The sequence below is a fragment of the Protopterus annectens genome, chromosome 14.part0, assembly GCF_019279795.1.
Source record: "Protopterus annectens isolate FY-2018-M chromosome 14.part0, PAN1.0, whole genome shotgun sequence".
Lineage (NCBI taxonomy): Eukaryota > Metazoa > Chordata > Ceratodontiformes > Protopteridae > Protopterus > Protopterus annectens.
The window spans coordinates 432,469,179-432,491,964 of NC_056748.1; the positions used below are offsets into that span (position 1 = coordinate 432,469,179).

General features: G+C 43.4%; 1 protein-coding gene across 1 annotated transcript in view; it reads left to right on the forward strand.

The window, feature by feature from the left end:
- Positions 1–22,786, forward strand: part of SEC24C (SEC24 homolog C, COPII coat complex component) — a 2,546,747-nt gene that overhangs the window by 2,395,470 nt on the left and 128,491 nt on the right. Inside the window, exons 22-23 of the mRNA XM_044055565.1 lie at positions 11,296–11,487; positions 11,835–11,924. Of these exons, the coding sequence (XP_043911500.1) occupies positions 11,296–11,487; positions 11,835–11,924 (282 nt within the window). The remainder of the gene's footprint in view (positions 1–11,295; positions 11,488–11,834; positions 11,925–22,786) is intronic.

Genomic DNA, 22,786 nt, shown 5'->3' on the forward strand with positions numbered 1-22,786 from the left:
TCTACCTCCAGATACTTTACCCCCTACTCCAAGGAAACCAGATAGGTACTACAGAGTCCCTGACCCTCACAAATTTCTTTTCAAAAATGCTACTGCTGACCCAGAGGTCATTTCCCAAGGGCCTAAAGGTATAAAAGCAACTACAGCTAAGAATCCCACCCCTTCCAACAGGGATTCCCGAGATTTAGACAGATGGGGTAGTAAAGTATACACCTCTGCAACTCTCACCATTAGGGCATTGAATTGCCAGCTTCACATGCTGAAATACCAGCAACATATTATGGAACTTAAGCAAAAATTATCTACCTTTACGGACTGTGCAGAAAATAAAGAATTACAGGAGCTTTTGCATTTTGCAAGCCAAGTCAGCAGGCATACCTTGCAATGTGGCTTTGATGCCCTAGAAGCATCTTGCAGGGCAGCAGTCACTGGTTCTGGACTGAGAAGGCATTCTTGGCTTAAGGAGCAGACCTTGCCAGACCATGTCAAATCAAAATTACTAGAAGCTGCTTTGATCAAGGACAGTCTGTTTGGCACCAAAGCAGAAGAGGTTCTAAAAATGATGGAAGAAAAAGCTAAGTCTATGCAGACAGTCAAAGATTTTTTGCAAGTGCAGCCTCCAAGATTCAGTAGGCATTGCCCCTCAAAACATTGGTCCTTTCCAGCCCACTCAAGGCCATCTCAACCTAGACCCAGGGCAAACAGACCCCCAAATTACAGTCTCAGGGTATGCAGAGATCTCAGCACTGTAGTACCTCCACTTCTAAAACAGGGAGTGCTAAGCCACCCCCTTATGGAAAGAATTCACAATGATGTCTCAACTCTACTCCTCAGCTCTGCCCAATTGCTCGTGCCCCTAACAATCCCTGCTCCCCATAAAGGCAATTCAACCTGTTCCTGCAGAACAGATAGGTCAAGGATTTTATTCCAGACTTTTCCTTGTACCCAGAAAAGAGGGCACCTGGCGCCCAATCCTAGATCTTTCCATTCTAAACACCTTTCTGGTGGTACCAAAATTCAAAATGCTCACCCTTCAGCAGCTTCTTTCTGTACTGTCCAAAGATGCCTGGTTAGCCATCCTAGATCTAAAAGAAGCCTATTTGCACATCCCTGTCAGGGACTCATGCAGGAAATGCCTATGTTTCAGGGCAGGATCTATGCATTATCAGTTTTCTGCACTTCCCTTTGGCTTATCCACTGCTCCCAGAGTCTTCACAAAATGCCTGGCTCCAGCCATTGCCTTTTGCAGACAGAGAAAGATTCAGATTTACCCTTACTTGGACGATGCATGATCCAGGCAGACAGTAAAAGCTATTGCAGCACCTGACATTTGTAAAGAACCTTATAACTTCCTTGGGGTAGACTGTCAACGAAAACAAATTGAAACTAGTCCCCAGTCAAAAGATTTTATTCCTGGGAGCAAGCTTGGACACAGCATCCCAGATGGCATTCCTTTTTCCAGAAAAGCAAGCCTATCTAACAGGCTACTTCGCTCAAATGGCCACTTGAACCCAGCTATCCGCAAGGAAACTCCTGCAGGCCCTAGCGTTCATGGCCTCTTGCATTCTACTAATTCCATATGCCAGACTGCATATGAGGAAACTTCAGTGGTACTTAAAAGTCTTTGGTGCCAACATTCTCAGGAACTGAAATACGTCATATCTTGTCTAAGGACAGAGTTTCTCTGGTGGGCAGCAGCATGCAGCCACAACAAGGGGACTTCCCTTTACTCAACTCCATGCCGCCCAGACCCTAACCACAGATGCATCAGACTATGCCTGGGGGGGCACATCTGGATGACAAGTGCATTCAGGGCCACTGGAGCCCAAGTCAAATTCATCTGCACATCAACCAAAAAGAGATGCTAGCTGTTCAGCACACTTTGACAGCTTTCAGATCCCTATTCTTACCAAGACCCTTGCTAATAAAAACAGACAACACCACAGTTATGTGGTACATTAACAAGCAGGGGGGAACCCACTCTTACCTCCTCTGCAGGCTAGCCATGGCCCTGTGGAACACGGGTTTGGACATGCATATTCATCTACAAGCTCAATTCCTGCCAGGCTAACAAAACGTTCTGGCAGACAACTTAAGCAGAAATCTCCTAGACCTACACAAGTGGCAATTAGACCCCAGCACTTTCAGTCTTCTAACCCAGAAATGGGGGCCCCAGAGGTGGACCTTTTTGCCTCCCCCTACAATCACCAGTTCAGCAAATTCTGCACCAGGACACCTCACAGCAGGGCCTGGAAAATGGATGCCCTATCCTTCCAGTGGGTAAATTTCTCAGTCTATGCATTTCCCCCTCTGCCTCTTCTCACAAGAATATTACTCAAGATAAGACAGGACAGACCAAGGGCAATCCTGATTGCCCCAGACTGGCCATGCCAGCACTGGTACCCACTACTGTGCAGCCTGTCACTGGTGCCACCCTGGCACCTACCTCAGATCCCAACCCTCCTCACTCAGCAGGAGGGACAGATCTTGCATCCACAACTGCAAACCCTAAATCTTACAGCCTGGCTTATTCCTTGAATTCTCCCCCAGTGACCAGCCTAAGCAAGCAGGTGCTGGACATCATTCTTGAAGCCAGAAGACCCAGTATAAGGAAATCTTATGCTGATAAGTAGAAAAGGTATTGTTCCTGGATTCAGTCTAAAGGAGAGGACACAACACTGCCCTTCTTACCTCTAATCCTGGGTTACCTAGCAGATCTACTCCACAGAGGCCTATCCTTCTCTTCCATTAAGATCCATGCCTCTGCCATCTCGACTCATTACAACACTGAGCCACCTCTCTTCTCACCCTCTCATCAGACATTTCCTAAGAGGGGCAAACAACTTAAGGCCACCAAGGAGAGCACCCATCCCTGCTTGGGAACTTAACTTTGTACTGAAAAAGCTCACGCTGCCCCCCTTTGAGCCTGCCACTTCTGCAGAGTTAAAATTCCTCTCCTGGAAAGCAGCCTTGCTTCTGGCCATCACTTCAGCTAGAAGAGTGTCTGAGCTACAAGCACTTATGGCTGTGGAACCCTGCATTATTTTTCATGCTGACACGGTCTCCCTCAGGACTAACCCTTCCTTTATGCCTAAAGTGGTGTCCAGTGCGTCTGTCAACCAATCTGTCCATTTGCCAACCTTCTTCCCTAATCCTCAAAATAAAGGGGAAAGGATCATGCACACCTTAGACTTGCACAGACAGCTCAGATTTTATCTTGATAGGACTAAACCCTTCAGGAAATCTGACCAATTACTAGTCAGTTTTGCAGCAGGGGCAGAGGGCAAGGCCATTTCAAAACAAACCATTTCCAAATGGATAGCACAATGTATCCATTTCTGCTACAAACACCATGGGAAACCAACCCCTCAGGGGGTCAGAACGCATTCCACCAAGGCAACTGCTACCTCTGCAGTATTCCTCAGGGGTGTCCCTACCAGGGACATTCTGGAAGCTGCTACCTGGAGGTTCTGTTCACACCTTCACCAAGCATTACCACCTGCCTATCTTTTCCAAATCCAGGGCGGGTTTTGCAACAGTAGTCCTGTAAGGCATACTAGCCAGCCCCAAATCTTCTTGACTGCCTCCACCCATTCTTCAGCTTTGGGAATCAAGCCAATTGTGATGACTGCAACAGTGAAACGTGAAGAACATAGTACAGTTGTGTACACTTACCATAAATGTAGATGTTCAAGTGTATTCACTGTTGCAGTCCTGGTTTCCCACCGGCCAGCCCTGTTGTCTCTCTCTCCTCTCTAAGTCTATTACTCACCCCTTACAGGGCTATTGGGATTTACTTTTTACTGGTGGTGTTTTCCCACCATAACTTAGCTCCCTATTTGGGGGGCTCCTGACATTTGGGGCAGGAAAAACTGATGTAATCGTGTCGGCTGCCTGTTTTTATACCCCTGATGACCTGATGTCAGTCTTGGAAGTGACAGCAACCGATGCAGAAATACTAAGTTTCTGGTATTCGGGCCGACTGAGGGCTCCCTGCAGGCAGATAACCCAAGTGTGATGACTGCAACAGTGAATACATTTGATCATCTACATTTATGGTAAGTGTACATAACTGTACTTTCTGTGATGAGTCATAAATACCCTCCCACGTTCTTCTCAGTGATGGTCCTCTGTTCAGTCTGTGTTGTTAGAGATGTTCTTCGTTCCACATTGCTGCATTCCTTACTATTGGGTAGTCCGCTGTCCAGTCGGCCCGAATACCAGAGTATATGGCTGACGTCGGTCAGGGCGCATTAGACTGACGTCAGTACGTCAGGGTACTAATGCGCATGACCGACATCATATCCTCAGTCTTTTTTGCCGCATGGTCCGATGCAGAAGCAGTTTTGCGAGTGCAGGTTGGCGTTCTGAAATATTTCCGAAACCGGAGTTTCAGACCGAATCAGAGTTGGCTAAGTACCCCGTTGGGGAACATTTTGGTTTTTCTTGCCTCAGTATTTAACCGATGTCAGAAAAGTGAATAACTGTATTTCTTGTGGGAAACAGATACCTCATAGGGATTACCATACCTTGTGTATACCTTGTTTAGGGCCTGAGCACGACGTTGTTGGATGCCGCTCTTGTGCTAGGTTTAACAAACGCACTATTAAGAGGAGGTTAGACTGTGCCAGGTTAGTGTTTGGGAAGCGTTGCAATTATAAAATGCCGCCGGATGCTCCGGCGCCCGCTTCGTCAAGAAGCCAAAGGACAAACCAGCGAAGCCTAGGGTTGATGAACCGGCAGTCCCGGACGCCGGTTCTTTAGAAGGCTCAGTGGAGCCAGAGGTTTTGCCAGGAGTTTCTATGGAGTCTCAGGCAGAAACTTTACTGTTACAGGATGTGCCTTCTCAGGAGGTAGGCCAGGCTGAGGGGCTTCTCAGGTAGCTGTTCTTCCCTCTCTTCCCAAGGTAGTTAGAGCCTCTCCTTCTGTTGCCAAAACTTCTTTGAGAGGTAGGCCAAGTTCAGCTTCAGTGGGGGCTTCTCCTAGCATTTCGGTTCTGTACCTAAGAAACATATGCTTAAAATGGCAGAAGATTTGATTACTATGATTAGAGGTTCTATGCCCCTCCTGATAAGAGGCCTAGGGTGGAACCGGAGTTTGATAGTTTTGAACAGTGTTCAGAGGCTTCTGAGTCTTCTATGAAGATTTGCAGGAGTATCCTCCTTATTCTGATTCTGATGTGGATGATTCCACTCCTACAGCTTCTCCTCCTGAGGATTTCTCATTTTCAGAGACTCTGCATTCCATGAGGGAGCACTTTAAATGGGAAGGCCAGGATTACTCTGATTCCAGGAAAAGGCTTAGGGAATTCTTGTTTTACCCCAGCATAGGCCCTTAGCTATACCTCCTGTGTTGAATGTGGTGGAAGATGTTTTGCAGAGGCTTCCTGAACCCTGACTCTTTGCCTCCTGCTCCTGTTAAACCTGATAGGTACTATAGGGTGCCCGAAGCTCATAAGTATTTGTTTAAGAGTCCTAGGGCGGACCCAGAAACTGTTTCTCAGGGGCCTAAAGGTGTTAAGGCCTCTGTGGTTAAAAAAATCCTGTTCCCACTGATAAAGAGGCAAGGGCTTTGGATAGGTGGGGAAAGAAAGTGTATACTTCTTCCACTCTAGCCATGAGAGCGTTGAATTGTCAGTTTCACATGCTAAAATATCAAAATTTTCTCCTTTCACAATTGAAATCTAAGGTGGATGCTTTGGCGGAAGGTATTGAGTGTAAAGAGTTGCTGGATTTGGTTCATGTGTCTGAACAAGTGGGTAAGCATTCTTTGCAATGTGGTTTTGATGCTGTACAGGCCTCCTCGAGGGTGGCTGCCACTAGTTCTGTTCTTCGCAGGCATGCCTGGTTGAGGGATCAGAATTTAGCTGAGCATGTTAAGACAAGGATTTTGGATGCTCCTTTACAGTCTGATGTGTTGTTTGGTTCGCCTGTGGAAGCAGTTTTAAAGAAAATGGAGGACAAAGCTAAGTCTATGCAAACTGTTAAAGATTTTTGCAGGTGCAGCCACCAAGTTTAGTAGAAATTGGCCTGCTAAGGGGTGGACATATCCTGCTTATGATTCCCAGTCTAGGGGTAGGTCTAGACGTGGTAGGGGCAGAGCTCAAGGTTCTTTTAGGCCTAGAACAGGGAGTTCACCTGCTCAGACTTCTGGTGAGGGCAGGGGTCAGTCCTTTCGTAAACAGACCCAATGACCTGCCTTTTCAGCTGCCAGTAGATTCTCGTCTGGCAGCTCCTTTGGGAGGAAGACTGTCTCTTTTCAAAGAAAATTGGGATTTAATTACTCAAGACAGATGGGTGTTGGATATCATTCACCACGGTTACAGGTTTTATTTCCATACATTGCCCCCTTTCAAAGGCATGCCAGACGTTCCTCCTCCACAAAGAAAAGAGGCTCACAAGCAAATTTCTCAGTTACTCCAAATGGGGGCCATTCAGCCAGTCCCTGTATCAGAAAGGGGCCTAGGATTTTATTCTCGCCTGTTCCTAGTACCAAAGAAGGGGAACACGTGGAGACCAATTTTGGATTTATCTCTCCTCAACACTTATCTGGACATTCCCAAGTTCAAGATGTTGACGTTACAACAGCTTTTACCTCTGCTGGGCAAAGATCACTGGATGGTAACTTTAGATCTCAAGGAAGCTTACCTTCATGTGCCTATAAGGCTAAGTTGCAGGAAGTATCTGCGGTTTCGAGCTGGAAATTCTCATTATCAGTTCTCTGCATTGCCCTTTGGCTTATCTACTGCCCCCAGAGTATTCACAAAGGTTCTGGCTCCAGTGATAGCTTACTTCAGGCTACAAGGAATTCAAATCTATCCTTACTTGGACGACTGCCTGATTCTGGCTCAAGAAAAGGAAGACCTTCTACAGCATCTGGAATATGTTATAGCAGTGCTAAGATGCCTAGGGTATTCTGTGAACGAAATAAAGTCCAGTCTAGTACCCTCTCAAGACATGTGCTTTCTGGGTGTGAGACTGAATACAGCAGCCCAGATGGCCTTTTTAACCCCGGACAAACAAAACAGTCTATCACTTTACTTCCATCAACTATCTCATCAGTCCGTGCTGACTGCAAGGACAGTCCTTCAAGCATTAGGGTTCATGGCATCTTGTATTCTGGTGCTTCCCAATGCCAAACTGCATATGAGGAAGCTACAATGGTATCTCAAAAGTGTATGGACACAGCACTGCCAGGATTTGGACACTGTCATTCAAATAATACCTTGCCTTCAAAAAGAATTTTTGTGGTGGGCTCAGGAATGTCACCTAAACAAGGGACTCTCTGTGACCCGGCCAGAGGCGAGTCAGATTTTAACGACAGATGCCTCGGACATTGCTTGGGAGCTCATCTAAATGGAAAGTGGATACAAGACAAGTGGCCTGCCAGACTACAGCATCTACATATCAACATGAAGGAGATGTTAGCAGTCCAGTTTGCATTAATGGCTTTCAAGGAGTTACTTCTTCCAGGGCAGGTGTTGATTCTAACAGACAACACAACTGTCATGTGGTACATCAACAAGCAAGGGGAACACATTCTTATCCTCTATGCAGGCAAGCAATGATTTTATGGGAGACTGCGCTAAGCTTGCAACTAACTCTTCAGGCAAGGTTTCTGCCAGGAGCACAGAACTCCTTAGCAGATGTGTTAAGCAGACAAATCATGGATCCCCACGGTGGAAACTGGATCTTCATGTATTTCAGAAATTGACAGTGTCATGGGGAACTCCAGACATAGATCTGTTCGCTTCTCCACTAAACCACCAGCTGCCAAAGTTTTGCACAAAGGGGTTTCATCACACAGCTTGGAAAGTGGATGCTCTGTCTTTCAGTTGGAAAAACCTTCATGTGTATGCCTTTCCACCTCTGCCTCTTCTTCCAAAGGTGCTATTAAAAGTCAGACAAGACAAGCCAAGGATGATTTTGATAGCTCCAGATTGGCCTCGGCAACACTGGTACCCACTACTAAGGAGTCTGGTAATGAAGCCTCCATGGCCTTTACCTTTGATTCCTCATCTGTTATCTCAGAAGGACGGTCATCTGTTCAATGTCAAGCTTCACTCTCTTCATCTAACAGCCTGGCATCTTCTGTGTTGAAACACAGCAGGTCTCAACTTCCTCAACAAGTTTTAAATGTGATTATGGAAGCTAGACGACCTAGTACAAGGAAAGTGTACGCAGAAAAATGGAAGAGATTTTTATTTTGGAGTACAGCAAAGAATTTGGAGATTTCTGAGCCTAATTTGAGTGTGGTTCTTCAATATCTTACTGAGTTATTGGACAAAGGTTTGTCCTTCTCTTCCATTAAGATTCATGCTGCAGCAATTTCAGCTCACTATGATTGTGACCCACCTTTGTTTTCGCATCCTTTGTTCAAGCAGTTTCTTAGAGGGGCAAAGAATATAAGACCCCCAATAGAGCTCCTACTCCTGCTTGGGATCTCAATTTTGTGTTGGAAAAACTTACTCTACAACCTTTTGAGCCTGCGGCTACTGCTGAATTGAAATACTTGTCATGGAAGACTGCTTTTCTGTTGGCTATTACTTCTGCAAGAAGGGTGTCTGAGTTGCAGGCCCTTATGGCAGTAGAGCCCTTTTGATTTTCCATAAGGATAGGGTATCATTACGCACTAATCCTTCCTTTATGCCTAAGGTGGTTTCTAGTGTGGCTTTAAACCAAACTATTCATTTGCCTACTTTTTATGCAGACCCCCAAAATAAAGGGGAAAAGATTTTGCACACTTTAGATGTACACAGGCAATTGCGTTATTATTTAAGCAGGACTAAGGATTTTAGGCAGTCTCAGCAGTTGTTTGTTTCTTTTGCTTTGACTTCGCAGGGCAAGCCTGTGTCAAAACAAACTATTTCTAGGTGGATTGGGTTTTGCATTGCATTTTGTTATTCCCATCATGGCAAGGAGATTCCAGCTGGGATTAGGCCTCATTCCACTAGGGCTACTGCCACTTCAACAGCATTTCTAAGGGGGTGGCAACTAAGGATATTTTGGAGGCAGCTACTTGGAGTTCAGTGCATACTTTCTCTAAGCATTATCACCTTCCTATCTACTCTAAGTCTAGGGCTGGTTTTGCCACAGCTGTTTTGCAAGGCATGTTGTCAGCTCCTACTTCTTTATGATTTGCCAGCCTCCCTTACCTCTGCTTTGGGATTCTACCCAATAGTAAGGACTGCAGCAATGTGGAACGAAGAACATAGTACAGTTTTGTACCTACCATAAATGTAGATGTTCGAGGATCCACATTGCTGCAGTCCAATTTACCCTCCCTCCTTCCCCTCTGTGTTTAGGGGTGGTTGTGTAGGTGAGATTATATGTTGATATTTTTGTATACATTTTTGTATATATTGTACATATTTTTGGTGCAGGTATTTTGGGCCTTGTCTTTTTAGGGTCTTCTGACATCTGGGGCAAGAAAAGACTGAGGATATGACGTCGGTCATGCGCATTAGTACCCTGACGTACTGACGTCAGTCTAATGCGCCCTGACCGACGTCAGCCATATACTCTGGTATTCGGGCCGACTGGACAGCGGACTACCCAATAGTAAGGACTGCAGCAATGTGGATCCTCGAACATCTACATTTATGGTAGGTACAAAACTGTACTTTCACTGTATGTTGGGCAGGTGAAAACTTGCATCTTTCTTGCTTGCAGTACAGTTGCTAGATCTTCATAATTTCTTGATATGCAATATGTTTGCTCAGAAGTAACTGGGGGCATCCTGGTGGACTCTGGGTGGGTGGTGGGGGAGTGGAGTCTAGGCGCATTTATATTGTCTCTAGTTGTCTGTACATGATGTAATTATATAAAGAAGCACCAAGCACTTGTCTTTAACTTGAATATCTTGAAAATCTTCTGAACCCAACCACAAGATTCAACAGACAAGGTCTTGTCAGTACAGCAAACTAGTTTGGCAGATGTTGTGAGGGGTATTGTGTCCAAAGGCAGTTAAATAACTCATTCAGGAATTGTTGATGCAGTTTGTTTAATGGTGACTGTTTTGTCAAACCCTCTGTTTTCAGAACCAGAAGGCCAAGTGAACCTTTAACAATTCTAGAATATAACATTCTATGACCAGATTCAGAGTTACAGTATTAGAGAAGGGGTTGCAGGGGTGTTGAGGGCCATGCCCGCCATTAAAAAAATATAAAAGTGTAGATACATTTTCATTTGTTTAGCTGTTTGTGGCCAAATGGACTTTAGTAAAATAGTATCTACTACTAATAAATACCACACTGATCTTGGAAAGCCTATCATTCTGAAGTGGATATTTTGAGACTAAATTATGAATTGATCCTTGTGATTGCTGCCAGAAATTTTAGTGTTGTATCCTCATGCTGTCTGATATTTGGTATATACCAGACTTTGTACTTGAAACGAAGGTGGGGTTATGCTTTTAAGTTTTAATTTTTGACCTTTTTACTTATTAGTGAAGTTTGTTTTTATACTACTGAACTTTTTACTTGTAATATTGTGCACGTGGTATATGCTTTAAAATGTCCATGTGGATTGTTTGCTATATGTGAAACTTAGCGAAATTTTAATTGCAGATTAAAGGAGCACTTGAGAGATTCAGTGGCAAAAAAACTAGAGTGCAGTACAGTGCATGAACATTTATGATGTTTGTCTTTTCTACTTTTCCCGGTTAGGGGTCGCCACAGTGGAATTCCGGTCTGCTAATGATTGACAGTAGATTTTTATGGTCCCGAGTTGCCAGCCCGACAACCAAACTTCAGCAAAGGCACGCCCATTCATGCATGTCTTTCGGAAGCCACTCGACTGCGGGGAGGACATGCAGACTCCACACAGAAGACACTCCAGCCGAGAATCAAACAGGAGAACCTCTTGCTGTGAGACAACACCGCTACCGCTGTACCACCGCGGCTTCTCAATGAACATTTGTGATGTAAATATGATAAAAACACAAATTTATTACGCGCTACTATATTGTAAGTTAAAGTTAGAAAAAAAAGAAAAGTGTATGTATTTTAAAATGTGATATGTTGACTCCAAGGGGCTTGAACATGGATATTAATTGGAAGTATTTAATATAATTTCACTTCATTTTAGCTTAATACTTGAGTGTTAAAATTATTTTTTAATTTATTTGAGTATATATTCAATGTTTACAAATTGATGTCACTTCCTTAGAATGCTTTTCAGCTGAGGTGCTAGAAGTGTTTGTGTATGTCATTATTTACAGCTGCTTCACTTATATTTGAGTTTTTCTTTTGGGTTGTGTAGATATTAAGCTTTTTTTTTTAATTTTATTTCCTAGCATAAGATGGATGTAGACAGTGACACTGTACCCGGAGCTATCCGGGATTCAGAAGAGCGCCTTTCGAAAGGTGGGATGTATTTGCTCGAGAATGGACTGAACTTATTCTTATGGATTGGTGTAAATGTTCAACAGAGCCTTCTCCAAAGCATTTTTAATTTGCCATCCTTCAACCAGATAGACCCTAACATGGTGAGAACAAGCTTCGGTGTAGAAATCATTTTTAACAATTTTGATTATTTGATTGAGGACTAAGGATAAAAACATGGCAGTAATGCATAGTGAATATTGCAAAAAATAATTTAATAGTAGATTTATTTTGCATGAATTTTTAGCTTTTTGTAACACAACACACTCTTAGCAAGTATGCTTTGTTCTGGACTTGATTTACAGTTAGTCTGCTTTATGTTTTCAAAAGCATGCAGTCATCTTGAACATGAATTGTCACCTCATTTTTCTTGCTCGGATTTTGAGACACTTGTACATTTTTGGAGTCTACCTTTATGTCTGACTTACCTTACTTTTGTTTTATTTTACAGAGCGCTCTACCACTCCTTGATAATCCATGGTCCAAGAAACTCAGAGATGTCATTGATGCTTTTAGAGCCCAGAGGCCGCGCTATATGAAGGTAGGTTAGAAGGAAGACGAGGTGATCTCCCCAGTGCTTTGCATTCTTGAGGGAAGTATGGGGAATTTGTCTGTTTTACACAAAGTATTGTATTGGTTTGCAAGTGGAATGTGAGAATTAGAGCCCAGCTATGTCTCTTAGACATGTCTAGTGTTCCCGCCTAAACACGGAACTCTGTATTCAGTTTCAGGTTCTCACTTTGCAAGCAATTTATAGTCATTTTCTTCCACTCCATTTTTACAGTTCTGCTCGGAAGTGGATTTGCACTAGCTGTTATGCTACTAAATGCTAGGAGCTTAAACCAAAAACTGCACACCTTGGAAGAGCCTCTATCACTGGAGGATGTAGATGTCTGTGCAGTCACAGAAACTTGGTTCAAGACATAAGAGAGTACCCCAGCCTTGCAAGGCTACAACTCCTTCCACACTTTCAGACTGCAAAATGAATGTGCGAGAGCTAAAGGAGGCGGTGTTTCTATCTGTTTTAGAGATTCAACTCCCAACTAGTTAGACTGGACAACTCCATGGAGTTAGTCCAAGTTCAGATTACTGTGCGTAAGAACCGCATTCAAGTCATAGCTAGTTATAGATCCCCTCCATGGATCATGATGTGCACAATGCCTACTTGACCAAACTGCAGTCAATCCAAATACTGCCAAACAACTCTGGTCATGGTGGATTTCAGTTATCCCAACATCAACTGGGAAGCCTACTCTAGCCCTAACTCACTGGCACAAAAGTTCCTTGACTAACTCAAATGCTCTGGAACAAATTGTTCAAACCCCAACAAGAGGAACAAACATGCTAGATCTGCTCCTCACTAACGTGACAAGCAGATGCACCCCCACAACTGTCGGACCCTCATTAGTTAAGTTTGACCACAAATCATTCGCTTTTGAACTGGCACTAATACTAGAACTCACAAAGGGCGAAGTCAGACTAAAAAACTTCACCAAAGCAAACTATACCCTCCTAGGGGCGGGTGTAAATGCATTCCAAGCTCCACCCCCTACTGGAAGTGGTAACTACACCAAAGGTTACACTAAAGCCCTGTACAATCACTTTTGTCAGTCTGTAGACTCAGAGAAAATCAAAGCCAGTGCCCCAAGGTAAAAAAAAAAAAAAAAAAAGCTGCCCTGATGGACATGGACATCCAGCCTCAAGAAACTTTACAACAAATGCAAAAAGTTGCTAAGAATACTAAGGCGAGGCCCCAGCAATGGAAAAGCACCCTCCTCAGCCTTAACAGGTAAATAAGACAACAAATCAAATCCTCTAAAGGTAACTTTGAGGAAAAAAATTAGCAGTCACAGCTAAGGAAAATCATAAGGCCTTTTACAGCTACATATGTAGCTTAAAAGGTAGGACCCAATCATGTGCCGAGCTAGAGACTAATGGTGTCATACACACTGATCCCACCGAGATAGCACACGTGCTAGTGGACAGATTTGGCAAATGTTTCCCAACCTTATCCCCTCCAAACGTTTCACAAACCATGCCTCTAACCCCCCCCCCCCCCCACACACACACACACACATATCCTAAGAGCAATTCGTTATAGCCTTGTCTAAGGCAAAAACACAGTCTGTATGGGATCAGATGACATCCCAGGCTGTGTTCTGAACAAGCTAAAACATGAAGTAGCATCACCATTAAGTACCCTGTTCAATCACAGCCTAACCACTGACTTTGTTCCTGGGGAATGGAGAACAGCACCAGTTATTCCCCTCCACAAAGGTGGCTTAGCAACAGACCCAGGGAATTATAGACCCATAAGTCTGACCAGCCTCATGTGTAAAGCCATGGAACGTATCATCATGGACCTCATAAATAGACATAGGCAACCCCCAAATCCTGGATCTGACCCAATTCAGTTTTGTCAAGGGCAGATCCTGTTTTTTAAATCTAGTGGATTTCTTTGAAAATGTGACCAGGGCCATTAAAAAGAGCAAATCTGTGCACACAGCATACCTCGACTTAGCAAAGGCCTTTGACACAATCCCACACTCGGGCATTACCATTAAATGTAGCAAATTGAACCCCTTTGTTGTAAGATGGGTTGCCAGCTGGCTGACAAACCGGTCACATGCTATCAAAGTGGGTGACTCCACATCAAGCAGAAGACCTGTCACCAGGGATGCCACAAGGGTCAGTGCTGGGCCTCCTACTGTTTGGTATATACTTCTCAGAAGTTCAGGCCAAAGCTAAGGAGCTGTGGTTGACCAAGTTTGTGGATGACTGCAAACTGGGTGCAATTATTGAATTCCCAAATGATGTCAGTATACTTCAGGAGGGTCTTATGCAGACCAGCGACTGTTGTCTTAGTCACAGTCTCAAACCGAATGCAGAGAACTGCATCATCATTCCTTTCAGTAAAAAACAATGTCCCTTCACACTATTAAATTAACAACAATACTTTATGTACCTACAAAGTGCTAAGAGATCTGGGATCACAAGTAGACTGTAACCTTAACTTTGACCACCATGTGTCTGCTGTAGTAAGAAAGGCTTTCTACATAGCATACTTGATTAGCAAAGCCATTGCCTTTAGAGCAAAGGCGGTTTTAACCCCTGTCTGCTTATCCACTAAGCGGGCCCATAATTGAGTATAACGCCCCTTGTGGCATGTACCGTACAAAGCACCTGCAGCAATTGGAGAGACCTCAGCGGTTTCTAAATAAGAAGATCAAGGGACTCCAGTACGTGCCTTACACAGACTGACTAAAGTCCCTGTCACTGTACTTCTTAGGGGAGACTTATGTCTGGTTAACAGAGCAGTCTCCAGTCCAAATCTAATGAATTTGCTGCACATCCATAAATCAAACGGGACTAGAACTACCTATTCCAGGGGCCTAAATATGGCCTGCGACTTGAATAGGACGTGCTGGAGGGGAAGATTTATCTCCCACTGACTGCCACATCTTTGGAATAGGCTGCTGATTCATGTGAAGCAGAGCACCTCCATGACACTGTTCAAAAGGAACTTGGACGAGTGGATGGGGCACTGTAAATTCTTACCGGGGATAGTGTCCACAACCCTCCTGGACATGGGCAGCCATTGATAAATACAGTCCTTGGTATTGACTAGAGTATGTATGGGGTTACATTGGTGTGAAACAGCCAGGCTTGAAATGACCTCCTGGTAGATAAGCTAGGCTTGAAATGACTTCCTGGTCGATAGCTTAGTAAATTCCTTTGATCCTAAGAACTTTGAGAGGTGAATTTATGATGAAATTATTTTTATTTCAAATGACCCCTTTTGTAGGTGCGGGTAGTATAGAAGCCTGCTCTACAAAATAGCTTAGTATGTTGTGTTTTTTACCTTTTGCCCCCACTGCAAATCAATCAATCAGACCTTTTCTCCGTTTATTGGTCCATTCGTTTCTCATCACCAAGTTGAGAGTCAACTAGGAGGACCTGTCACTTAAACTGCCATTACTAATAGATCTTTGCTTTTTGCAGGTTCATCACCACTCTGAATGCCTGGGAACACACCCAGGGTTTGGTGTGCTGTGGGCAGTCAGCAAGGGTGTGTCAGAAGCCCTCAAGGCAGTCCTACCTTCTTTGAAGTTAGTGCTCCCATATGAATTCCAGTGTTCAGCAGGGATTCAGCCATAGAACTGTTTGCTGTAGGCATGCATTGCCACCCTCCCATGAGAACGGAACCAGCTAAGCCACACTATTTTTCTCCCCTTGAAGTCTTCAACAGGCAAATGAGCTGCTACTCAAATGCACGATGTCTGGGTCATAGTCAGGTTTTTATGTCTGTATGCCAGTAGAGCTGGCAACGGTGTATATTAGTGGTAATGGGATTTTTTTTATGTTCCCAGGCTAAGTGGATAATAGAACATTGAAAAAAGCATGTTTAGTAATTATAGATAAGTCAAGTATCAGATGTTTAAAAAAGTGTTGCATTTGCATTGTAACATTGCATAACTTGGAGGTGTGGTGTAACGTGTATTTGCCTGTGTGCCTATGTGACTTAAAAATGACTTTTTTGTGTTTGAATGAAACAGATGAATTGCTTGATACCACTGTGCACACTTTTGGGAAGTTTATTCCCTTCACCACTTCTGTATACTCATGGAGTTGGCATGGGCAAAACTGACGTTGTTGGGGCAATCCATCCACTTGTTTTGAGGTGTCATATTACCTTGTTTATATCTGGCAGCTTCCAGGGTTTTGACAGTGAGGAAGTGTGACCGAGTGATCTGTATGTGTATTTCATATAAAGCTGCTGTTAAACCGTAAGACATGTAATCCATTGTGCACTCCAGCAAGTAGCTGTTACTACTTTGTACCTGTTTATTATAGCTAATTTCCCTACAAGTAACTGCTAATAACTGCACCGCATGTGCCGTAAACTTATTTTCCTATATTGATAGCCATCCGTAGCAGTATGCTGGCAGGGTGCTGTTATACCCTGTTAGTTCTTGCAGCCTAGACTATATCCACTGTTAAAACAGGAAGGCTTAGTTTCTCTTTTTTTTCTTTTTCCCCCAATGCAGTCCATATAAAATGTTGCTGGCCATAACTGTGTGTTTAGGCACCAAGTGTAAATGCACCGACAGAGCATTTTTACAGCACAGTTTTCCTGATTTACATAAGCTCTATTGCATTTCATATGCAAGTTGCTGCCCCTAACTGTGAGTTTTGCGCCAAGTGTAAACACACTGCTCTGCTGCTTCCTTCCATTCCAGAAGGAATCAGGCAGCACCTCTCCCCTAAGGTAATAGCCTGGCATTCAAGCCATTAACCCGTTACATCTAAACTGTTGCTAGAGGCTGTAACGGACTGCAAGTATTCTATTAACACCAGATAAAGATACACTATTCTCCCAAACATTAACAAAGCTACTATCTGCATTGTTTTAAGCAATATCACTGATAGTTATTTGCTTACCTCTGCTGGGGCTCTGACCCACTCTGTTCACCCTCCGGGCTCACTCCACTCCCCTGCCCCTATTTCCCACCCACCCCCACTACCTGCACATTTATTTCAATCCTTACTCCTCCCCTCATCTTCTGTCAACCAATTAACACTACACCCCACCCACCACACACATTTTACTCATAACCCTCCGCTCAACATAAACAATGCCCCCTACCTCATCACATCTTCTACACCTAACAACCCTGCTAACCTCCCTCATTTGTCTTACTTATCTTACACAACTCCCTAACCCTAGCCATACCTCTCCTTCATATTCCACAGCCTCTTTCCAACTTACTTCCACACCACCCTTGACCTCCATAACACATGAACTCTACTCTTGTAACCCAACCCTCTTATTTAAATACAAAATACTACCCTTCCCACCCTCAGAAAACACATCCCCTCAACCCCATTCCAACAAATCCACCCCCTTCTGCTGCTCAAACTCTCTTTCTACACTAAACTACCTTCAAGTCATCCTCCACCAAATATCCCTTGCACTCTCCGGTGACATTCATCCCAACCCCGGGCCCACTACCACAACACAAACCAGTAAGCCCCCACACACACACACACAAACTCCCAAAATGATCTGCCTCACTACATTCAGTGCCCAAAGCCTCAGGAAAAAAAATCCCTAACTTCCATGCCTAGCTTTTCCACAACCACCCTGACATAATAGGCATTTCAGATACGTGGCTTAAACACATAAAGGACAAATTCTTCCTGCAGGCTACCAAATGATCTGCAATGACAGACTTGGCAGGAAAGGTGGAGGTGTGGCTGTTATCTATTCCTCCTCCTATACCATAACCATGTACACCAATCATATCCTAAACTTTGCCAATGCTCAAGTAACCATAAGTCTGCTTAAAATCAACAACTACAAATCCATATGCGTAGCTGCCCTCTATATGCCCCCAGGTCATAATATCCCAGTACTAGAAAATATCCCCTCCTGGTTTTCCTCTAACATTAAAAATGAAATATATATCCTAGGTGACACAAACACAATAAACTCTCAAGCTCCCTCTCACACATCAACCTCTTCAAGTTCACCCAACTTATAAACTGTCCTACCAGCCCAAACAAAGATGGGGACTCTGGCACCGTCATTGACTGGATCTTAGCATCCCACCCCAACCTTATCTCTAATTCTGGAATCCTTCCAGACCCTCTCACCGACCATCTGCATGCCTTCACTGACCGTCACCCCTCTCCTCTTCAGAAACATCACCACTACATATATACTCGAAACCTCTCCTATTTCAACCCATAAACTTTTTCCAAATGTCTAAAGCTTACTGACTGGACCCCCTAAGAAGCCTGCCCCTCGACAGTGCCATCACCTACTAAAATGATACTTTCTTAAACCTGATCAACCATCATGTCCCCCCTAAGAACTAAACGTATCAAGGCCAAAGCCTCCCCTTGGCTATCAAAAGAAACTAAGCTCACCATGCTCCATAGAGACAAAATATGGAAAAAAATACCAAAAAAGCAAGCAACATAACTCCTTACTTGAATTCAAATGACTCTGTAACTCCGTAAAAACAACTAATAACTAGAGACGGTAAAGCATACTACTCTGAACTTCCATCCAAACACTCAACCAATCCTAAAAAATTCTGGGACACAATTTCCTCCCTCCTCTACCAAGTTAATAAAGAATAACCCCTGTCCTAACCCCAACCTTGCTGATCTTGAAACTGCCACCCAATTCAACTCTTCCTTTGTTGATTGTATAACGGAGTTGTCCTCCTGTTTCTCTCACCCCCCTTCCCAATCCCACCCCCCCCCCCCTCCCTCCAACCACATACCTCCTTCTTTCCCCCTTCAACCTAAAACCCATCCCCACAAATACTGTAAAAAAAACTACTCCTCCAACTTAAACCTTGCTGCAACGCACCTGATAATCTACCATCAGCCTTCCTCAAACCATCTGCTGCGACAGTATTGCCTTTCCCATTTCCATCTTAATAAACAGATCCATCCAAGAAGCATATGTCCCTTTTATCTGGCAACAGGCAGACATCATCCCACTTCATAAGGGAGGGAAAAACCCTGACACCACGAATTTCAGGCCTGTTGCCATTCTTTCCCCTCTTTCTAAAACCCTGGAAAATTGCGTTCATTCGCAACTGATGTCATATCTAACACAAAACAACCTTCTCACCCCCACTCAACATGGCTTCACCCCTGGCCACAGTACCATGACTGCTCTCCTTTCCTTTCTTGAGACCATTAACCAAGCACACGACTCTGGACAACTCATATATACACTGTTCCTAGACCTAGCCAAATCCTTTGATACCATCTCCCACCCCTTACTCCTATCCCAACTCTCATCTCTCAGCCTATCTACTTCAACCATAGCCCAGTTCTCTAGCTACCTTTCCAAATGACAAGCCATACGATGGAAGTCCTCAACCTCTCCTTTCCTGCACACCCTCATTGGGGTGCACCAAGGTTCTGTCCTAGGTTCTTTACTCTTCTGTATATTCATCAATAATTATCATAGTACCATCCCTGATTCTTCAGTAATCCAGTATGCATATGATTCAACAATCATCTGCTCAGCATACTCCCCCACCAAAGTACTCCAAAAAAACTCATTCAGCCTTCTCTAAAACAGAAACCTAGGTGCAAGTTAATCACCTTGCCCTGATCACTAATAAAACTAAACAGCTGATTTTTTCTCCCTCTTGAAACTCCCCTATCGACAAAAACTCTTTCTGTATACTCAGCCAGAATAACATCCTCATCAAAATTGTATCAAATACTATACTGCTTGTTGTCATCACTGATGAATATCTAAAGTTTGACAACCATATCAAAACCACCATAAAAAAAAAAAACACCAAAAGCTAGGACTCCTGTACAGGCACAGTCACTGTCTCACCCCTTCCACCAGAAAAAACCTAGCCTTCTCCTACCTTCTTCCCTCTCTTTTGTACGGTGCTCCACTGCTAATCAATCTCCAACTTGGTCTACAATCCAAACTCAAATCCTGCAAATTTGCTACCAGTTCAGAAAACTCATCCAACCACTGCCACTCTCTCCATGCTCTGCAGTGGCTCAAACTACCCAACTATCTGAATTTCCTTAAACTTACCATGGCCCACATGCTCATCTTCAAACCCTCCAGCTGCCCCTCTCCTACATTCCCACCCACTCAGATCAGATAAACAAAACCTCCTACAAGTCCTCAAACCCTCATGTTCTCCTGGCCACCTCCTGCTATCCTGCTCAATATCGAAACTATGAAACTCTCTCCCTCCCTCCTTTTGCAATACACCAAACCAAACCAATTTCAAATCCCTCTTGCTCTCACAGTTGTCTTCTAATTGGACATGCCCATGCCACACTCCAGCATAATCCCCCTCCAGTCATTCTCTTCTCCATCCTCTGCTACACCTACTTCTAATACCTACACTTGCCTACTCCTACACTATACTAAACCCATACTGGACAGTCTCCTGTTGCACCTTACCTAATCCTATTTAGATTCTATTATATATTCTATTATAGCTACTTGTATCTAACTTTGTATCTACAAAACTTCCCTCTGTGTTTCTTTGCATAGGTTTGTTATACCTCCAGTATATTATACAGTATTCTCAGCTTTCTGAAATTGATTGTATTTCTTTGTGTCTCTCTGATTGTCATTGGAGCTTTCTTTGCATGAGTTTATTATTTTAACTCCAGTGTTGTATGCTGTATTCTCGGCCCCCTGAAAATGTTTGCATTGCTTAATGTGTATTGTGATTGTCATTGGAGCTTTTCTCCCCGGGCCTCTGCTGAAAATGGGCTCTTCTTGGCTCAGTAGAATTCCCCAGTTATCTTTTTGTACTTTTATTTCCTGTGAACCACAGTTCATTATATTGTGTAAGTGAAAAGACTTACTGGGTGGTGTAATGGGATATATGTGTGTGTTTGTTTATAAATGCGTATATATATATATATATATATATATATATATATATATATATATATATATATATATATATATATATATATATATATATAAAAATATATATGTGTGTGTGTAATGTATATACAGAGAGAGATTTTTGTACATACTTGGCCAGTATTCCTGATATTTAAGGACTGCACTGACATGTCTTTTCATGCATCTGCTTCTTACATTTCTTTTTTTCTCTGCTATCTACTTTTTGAAATGCTTGTTTTTAAAATAACTGAAAAGCAGAAGGAAGATGTAAAATGGGGTTCTGTGTGGCATGAAGCAAGACGAGCCTAAACCTAGCTAATTGTAGTTAGAGAGAAAATAAAGATTGCATAGGAAACTCCTCAAGTGTGGTTTCCCTAATCTAAGGTATCAACAAGACCCTTACAGCAGTTTTCTTTTTTAGCGAACTGTAGTAATGCCATTTACAGTAGGCGGCCTATGCTAAATGTACTTAGTTATCCAAGGAAGAGTTGTAGTATTTAACTTTTTACCACTGGTTTAATGGTATTTTTTTATCTGGCAGATTTCTGAGAACAAGAAAAATATATAATTACCACTGCCATTTTTGCTTCTCCCAACATTTCATTTTAATAATAATGATGTTGCATTGCAAAATGATAATTTTCAGCGTAGGAAGAATAAAGTCTCAAGTGCCATGGGAAGAAGTGCCATTGGACTTGACTAAGCATGTGCAGTAAAATTCATTGGTTGATGGTGCTGTGCCCAGAATAACTCAAAACAGCAGAATCTTGTAAGCAGTGCTTCCATTCACAGTTATACTGACTGCAGTTTTAGATGTTCTTCGTGTTTCACTGTTGCAGTCATTACATTTGGGTTATCTGCCTGCAGGTAGCCCTCAGCTGGCCTGAATATCAAAGTCTTGGATCCCTGCGTCGGATGCTGTCTCCTCTTCCGTGACGTCAGGGGTATAAAACATGCAGCCAACTCCATTACATCAGTCTTTCTTGCCGCACAGTGCCCAAAGCAGAAGCAGTTCGCAAGTCGGCCGACTCCTGAAATTTTCGTTTTCGAGTTTCAGAACCGAAGTCTTTAAAAAAGCTAAGTACCCCTTTGGGGTTCCTTTTTCTTGCTCTTAACCGATGTCAGTAAAAGTTAACAATTATATTACCTGTGGAAAGCAAATACCTCATGAAGATTTTCATTCGTACTGCATTCTTTGCTTAGGCCCTCGCTGTCTGTTCTGTGCCTTATTCAACCCCCGAACTATTCATCGTCTGTTTATTTTTGCAGGAAATTATTTTGATACTCTGTTTAACTATCCAGGAAATGGCTTTGGTAAGCCATCCAACTACCAACATTCCGAAAAAACGTAAAGATAAAGACAGAGATGGATCGCATAGGTCCAAAGCTGCCGACTATGCTTCCGTTAAGCTAGTCGCCAGTTCGCCGGTACTCAGTGAGTCGCTTTCGCAGCCCCTGATGTTCATCGTGTTACACTGCCCAGTCATCACATTTGGGTTATCCTGCCGTCAGGCGGTCCCGCAGTCGGCCAGAGTTCCAAAGTCTTGGTCCGATGTCGGTTGCTGTCGCTTCTTCCCTGACGTCAGTGTGCCAGGGGTATATAATATGTATCCGACGCCATTTTCTTCAGTCTTTCTTGCCGTGCAGTGCCAGAAGCAGAAGCAGTTCGCAAGTGCCGGTCGGCCGACTCCTGAGATTTTCGAAGTCGAATTTCAGATCCGAAGTCTTCAATAAAGCTAAGTACCCCATTGGGGAAACCTTTTACTTGCATCAGACCGATGTCAGAAAAAGTTAATAATTGTATTTCTTGTGGGAAGTAAATACCTCATAAGGACTTCCACTTTTACTGTATTCCATGCCTAGGCCCTGATCACGAATGCCACTAGTTGTCGGTTTTGTGCTAGATTCAACAGGCGCACTATAAAGAGACGTTTTGATTTTGCTTTACACTACTTTGGCCGAAGGTTCAATTATAC